Source organism: Otolemur garnettii, unplaced genomic scaffold (genome assembly GCF_000181295.1).
Source record: "Otolemur garnettii isolate 467f Iridium unplaced genomic scaffold, OtoGar3 scaffold00083, whole genome shotgun sequence".
In the NCBI taxonomy this organism is placed as follows: Eukaryota; Metazoa; Chordata; class Mammalia; order Primates; family Galagidae; genus Otolemur; species Otolemur garnettii.
This window is the reverse complement of record NW_003852478.1, coordinates 5,063,053-5,069,395: the sequence shown is the minus strand read 5'-3', so window position 1 is coordinate 5,069,395 and position 6,343 is coordinate 5,063,053. Positions and strand designations below refer to the sequence as shown.

Sequence of the window (6,343 nt, the reverse complement as noted above, 5' to 3'; positions counted from 1 at the left end):
TGGCGTTACTCTGAGTTATATGGAGGTGTTTTAAGGGTAGGTTGATACTATTTTACTGTAATTATTAACTAACATCGGGATGGTGCTGTACTGATGGTATTATATGAAGACAAGAATCATATTATTTCTCCTTCAGGAACTTCCAGTTTTAAAACATTGAACAGCCAGTTTAGAATGACCATTTTATTTTACTCTGTGTCTTTTCTGGTACTTGTCATGAGGGTGGAGACCGGAGATGATCTTTATGCAACCTCTCTTTTCCTTTTCCCCTTAAACATCATGTGGGAAATTAGTTTTTAATTTCAAATCCAATTATGTCTCCATGTATATGAAAGGTTTCAGGCCGTGAGGAAGAAGTTTGTGACAGAATTAAAAGAACTGCGGCAGAAGGAGCCAAGTCCGCACGTGGTGCAAAGCGTCATCAGCTTAATAATGGGAATGAAATTTTTTCGAGTAAAAATGTATCCTGTAGAAGATTTCGAAGCATCGTTTCAGTTTATGCAGGTGATGTGCCTTCCCCCCGGCAGCAAATAGAATTAGCCTAATGGGTTGTGTTCTTAAAAGAACCAAATATGGCGTCATTATTGATTTCTTATTCCAAGTGTTTTAAATTGTCACCAGTGTGGGTAAACGTTCTTTTTTTGATTTGAAGATAGATGGCATTGACTTTAATTTTTTGATAAAATGGCAGAGTGTTCACAAAATTTAGTGTGATCTTTTGTTTGAACCTTTTGCTTTTTGTTAACTGAAGTATACGTTTTTCCCTTTCAAGGAATGTGCTCAGTATTTCTTAGAAGTAAAAGATAAAGATATAAAACATGCACTTGCTGGTTTATTTGTGGAGATTCTTATTCCTGTAGCTGCTGTAAGTATATTTTATTTTCGTGTCATTTGTGTGTTGTCAAAGAACCTCACAACCTACCCTCCCATTTCTTTCCTGCAAACTCTTCGGCAGTCCCTGGGGGCCACGGAAGGGCCCCTCTCATTTGTTTCCTGGGGCGGGAGGGCCACTGTCTTTTGACAACTTACGTATTTTGCAGAATCATTTCATGCATTTGGTTGGTTGGTTGGTTGGTTGGTTGACATCACAGGGTAAATCTGGCTCCCCCTAGTCCATCTAGGTTACAAATGAAATTTATTCCATCCTTTTTACTCACATTTTATTCTGTGTAAAATTTCATAACATGGTGAGAAACCGAAGGGCTTGGCTTTCATTTGTAAACCCTGAACCTCTGTGTGTGTGTGGATTGGTCTGTAGTATTCAGGTCCTACCTTTAGAGCGTGTTTAGGAAAGGGGGACGGAGAACTGTAAGAGCAGTTAAGTGTTGGAAGCACCCAGAGTGATTTGCCCGCACCTCACCTGTCTTGCTTGTTTACTTGTAGTTAAATATTTGAAAATTTCATTTGCGGTGGGGACACACAGAAGGTTTGCAGGTGGTTGGTTCCCGTCAGATAGCCTCCCCACCCCACTTGTTAGCCAGGTGAATTGGGCTTATTTTATTTAAGGGAAAACCCCCACAAACCTCAGGCTGTTGTTCATGCCTGTGCTCTGATTTCTTGTTCTCCAAGTGTCTGAATTCCCGCTGGGCTTCCCACCTTCTCGGGTGACTTCCTTCCCCTTGTCTGATAATCTGGTTTTGATTGATACCTAACGAGGATTAGGTTTTAAGGTAATTCATGACAAGGAGTAGGTTGTAGGAAGAGAGACTCTGGACCTTGTCCTCGTGTAGCCAAAGTCATCGTTCATGCTGTGGTTCCTTTTGTGTCGGGCTGGTAGTCTGCCAGGGTGGCCTAACTGAGTGCCACAGACTGTAGCTTAGCAGCAGGGGTTTATTGTCTCCCGGTGATGGAGAGCAGGAGTCTGAGATCAAAGCGTCGGCAGGTTGGTTCCGCCTAAGGCTGTGAGGAACAATCAGTGCTGTGCTTCTGATGAGGCCTCTTGGGGGTTACTGGAAATCTTTGATGTTTCTTGGCCTGGGCAACCGCCACCCTGTCCCTGCTTTCATTTCCACATGGTCTCTCGTATATATGTCTGTGCCCAAATTTCCTCTCCTTTTAAGGACACCAGTCCTATTAAATTAGGGTCCCCCTAATCCTAACTTTGCTAATGAAATCTACAATGCCTGCATGTGGGGCATCAACAGGTGAATCAAACTGTAAGGTCGCTGCCTGCAGCTCCTCCTTCCTGGGACATCCCTGTCTCTGTAGCAACCTCCGTCCTGTCTTTCCCTGGCTAGCCTCTGTTGATCTATTTCCTGTTATATATCGAGTGCTTTCTGCATTGGGGTCTCATCTTCTCTTTCCTTATGTTGGAACACACAGTGAACATGATGGGTTAACTATCATTGAGCTTCCTCTAGTGTGGGGAGCAGAAAACAAACTAGCACCTGTCGTCCCAGCCACTCAGGAGGCTGAGGCCAGAGAATGGCTTGAGCCCAGGAGTTTGAGGTTGCTGTGAGCTGGGACGCCACAGCACTCTACCGAGGACAAGAAAGCGAGACTATCCCCCCACCTCCCCCAAAACACCGTATGTCAGATTGTGGGAAGTATATGAGGAAACATAAGCAGGGTGTTGGGGGATGAGGATTGCCAAAGGGGCAAGGGAGTTGAAATTTTAAATATAGTGTGATTTGGAAAGACCACTACCTTGAAAGAGATGGTGACAGTTGAGGGAATCTAAAGGCCTGAGGGATTGGACTTGCTTTCTGGGAGGAGCAGTTTCTTGAGTTTCTTAGGCAGAAGAACCAAGTGTAGGCACCTTGAGGCAAGAGCTGGCTTTGACGTGTTCCAGGAACAGCACGGAGGCAGGCATGGCTGTGTCCCAGTGCACCCAGTGTATTGGTCCCAGGCTACAGTACATATAAACTATATGTTTATAGTTTTGGGGGGCAGAGGAGGAGGAGGAAGGCTGAATGGGGTTTCGCACTGTTTGGGTGAGAGATCCTGGATCCAGCTTGGCTTTAACCTCCTTGTGGAGTTTTCCTGTGGTGGCCGCTCTGCGTCCTCCCAGAGCACGGAGCCGTCTGCCTTACGGCACCTGTCCTGTCCTGTCCTGTCCTGTCCTGAGTAATCATTGCGTCCCCACTTGCCTGTAGTCTGCCCTTGTTTGCTCAGGGTAGGGACCAGGTTTATTTTATGTACTTAACATCTGGTCATTTAGCACATTATATTATTTCAGTGAGAATCGCTGTGAATTATTAACTAATTTCAAACCTCAACAGAAAGTTCCTGTAATCCTTGTACAGTTTAACATTTGTAACCATTTTCATCTTTTGCGTTATCTTTCTACTCAGGCTGTTAAAAACGAAGTGAATGTTCCCTGTTTGAAAAACTTTGTGGAGATGCTTTATCAGACTACTTTTGAACTGAGCTCCAGAAAGAAGCATTCATTGGTATTAAGAACCATTTCAAGCCTTGACATATTTAATCGGGAGATTCAGTAACTACTTTACAAATTCAGTGGAGATTTAAGAGAAATGTAAAGTCTGAAATTGTAAAATCCCTGCCGTGCACTGCCAGGGCAAATTTTACATTCGGGTTTTTCTCCTGCTTTGCTTTAAACTTCCTAAGTTTCACAAGCTCTACATTTGATGAGGTACTGAGACTTCCTCCTAGGTAATCGTGGGTCCCTTAATGACAAGGATGTGTTCTGGTAAATGCATTGATGGGCGATTTTATCTATGGGTAAACCTCATGAAGGGGTGTCCCCACTTTCTATTCCTCTGCTACAGATTGGAAAAATAGGAGTGGCCTAGGGCCACACGTTAAATGTACAAACATAACAACAGTTGATGAGCAAAGCAAAAGCCCAGCACATACCCCACAGGCAAGCAAAGCACCACCCTCAGAACATCACCATGCAGCCGGGGGCTGTGGGTTGGACACCCCACCCCTGGCACTGCAGATACTGGTGAAGTCTTGTTTGTGAAGTCTTGTTTACCAGCTGTTCATTGAATTCTTGCTGCACACCAGGCGCTGATGCAGGCTGGAGACCCCGGGCGTGCGCTTAAACCTAGATGGTGCGGCCTGTGACAGACTGAGGCTGTGTAACACAGCGTGTTGGTCCCAGGCTACAAGCCTGCACAGCAAGTTACTGTGCTGAATACTTTAACAATGGTATTTGTGTTTCCAAACATCTAAAGATAGGAAAGGTACGATGAAAATATGTTGTTATAGTTTTAGAGGACCACCATTACATGTGTGGTTCCTCATTGACCGAAATGTCAATCACGTGCACATAACTCTATTTACCTGTCTGGACGAGTGCTTTAAATCAAGTATTATAATATGGGAGAGATTTATTGTAGTCCTATATTAAACCACAAATTATTTTCCATCAGAATAGATTGTATTCTAAAGTATCTGATTTTTTGACAATAATTGTATAATTACATCTTTTCTATTAAGAGGCATTTTTTCCCCCTTAACCATCTACTTCATGTAACTTAACGTCATTTGGGGAATGTTTGGAGAATTGGGCAAATATTTGAGCATCTGAACTGGAGATGCAGTGATGAGAACCCTGGGTGTGCCAGGCGTTGAAGCAAGTACTGTGCATTCTTTGTCTTACTCTAAACGTCACAAGCCTGTGGGGGTATTGTGGTTACTGTCCTCCACTCTATGTTTGGAAAGGGGGAATTAGGGCACTAAATGCCTCCTTCCTGAAGGCACACTCTTGGCAAATAGAAGGCTGACACTGACTCGGGAGGCCGAGGCAAGAGAATTGCCAAAGCCCAAGAGCTGGAGGTTGCTGTGAGCTGTGACGCCCCAGCACTCTACCAAGGGCAACAAAGCAAGACTCTGTCTCTAAAAAAATTAAAAAAAAAAAAAAGGAAGGCTGACCGTGGAGTGCCAGGCTGTCCTCTGAGCCCAGAGCCTATGTTTGTTCATAACCACTCTGCTGGGTGAGGGACTGCTGGAATCTGGGAGGCGTAAGTGGATTCTAACTCCGGGAGGTATGAATGTGCAAGGAATTTTTCTAATAGAAATCTATCCTTTCTATAAAATTATTATTTGTTAGATTGTTCTATAAGGTTGTATTTCTTATTACAAATGGGAAGTCTAGGCCAGCTGTTTTCTGTTTGAATGAAACGCACTGTAATGGGTGAGTCCGGTGCTGCCGTGACAAACTTTGATTCTCTCTTTCCCGACTCCCCACAGGCTTTGTACCCACTCATCACCTGCCTTCTGTGTGTCAGTCAAAAACAGTTTTTTTTAAATAACTGGCATATTTTCCTACAAAACTGTTTGTCACATTTAAAGGTAAGACATAATCACATTTCTGACCTATAAATAGCGACCATGATATATTTATTTGTGCATATATGATAAACGGAACAGTAAAATACAACCTTCATGCCTGTTGATACAACTGCATAAGAATAATTTACTACATTCCTTTTCTTATGTATACTTTCTTCTAGAGGGAATCATATAAATATGAATAAACTTTTGTTTGAAAGTTTGTCCTTATGAATACAAAATTATATATAATTTTTTTTTTTTTTGAGACAGAGTCTCAAGCCATCGCCCTGGGTAGTGTGGCATCATAGCTCACACCAACCTCCAACTCTTGGGCTTGATCAAGCAATCCTCTTGCCTCAGTTTTTCTATTTTTACTAGAGACGGGTTCTTGCTTTTGCTCAGGCTGGTCTTGAACTCATGAGCTCAAGAAATCCACCCACCTCAGCCTCCCCAGAGTGCTGGGATTATAGGCATGAGCCATGATGCCTGGCCAAAATTATATATTTTTAATGAATCTTATTTATATTATCTTATCTTTAAGAATATCTGTTAATACGTTTTGGGGGGATTGCAGAGTATTTTACTCACATCTCACAAAACCTTTCAGATACCTACTTTGTGTTTTGTTTTGAGAAAATTCAGTAATGTTGTCTCAAGTCAGAGCAATATGAAAAAAGCTTTGATAATACAATTAAATATCACTGAAATCACATTTCATGTAAGTATGCCCAGCCGAAATTTCAAGTCTGGTAGTGGACTCATACAGATGTAACAACTCCTCCACCAATTCTGACTTGATTGGAGGGCTACCTGTTTGTTTGTTTGTTTTCTTTTTTCTTTTTTTTTTTTGCAGTTTTTGGCTGGGGCGCCACCCAGGGCTACTTGTTATTGACACTATTTTGGCCCATCTGTGTTCAGTCTTTTTTTTTTTTTTTTTTTTTTTTTTTTTTTAAGGGACCCAAGCTGTCCCCCGGTATAGAATGCCCTGGCATTACAGCTCACAGCAACCTCAAACTCTTGGGCTTAAGTGAGTCTCTTGCCTCCGCCTCCCAAGTAGCTGGGACCACAGGCGCCCGCCACAACGCCCGGCTATTTTTTG

General features: G+C 42.8%; 1 protein-coding gene across 9 annotated transcripts in view; it reads left to right on the top strand.

Moving 5' to 3' along the window:
* The window catches only part of FRYL (FRY like transcription coactivator), a 260,014-nt gene that overhangs the window by 152,098 nt on the left and 101,573 nt on the right, over positions 1 to 6,343 (top strand). For all 9 annotated transcript variants that reach the window (XR_002774533.1, XM_023515972.1, XM_023515970.1 and 6 more), the window contains 4 exons: positions 336 to 504; positions 773 to 865; positions 3,294 to 3,392; positions 5,161 to 5,262. Coding sequence is in view for 8 of the 9 variants with exons in the window: in XM_023515972.1 (XP_023371740.1) it covers positions 336 to 504; positions 773 to 865; positions 3,294 to 3,392; positions 5,161 to 5,262 (463 nt within the window). In the remaining variant the exon portion in view is untranslated. The remainder of the gene's footprint in view (positions 1 to 335; positions 505 to 772; positions 866 to 3,293; positions 3,393 to 5,160; positions 5,263 to 6,343) is intronic.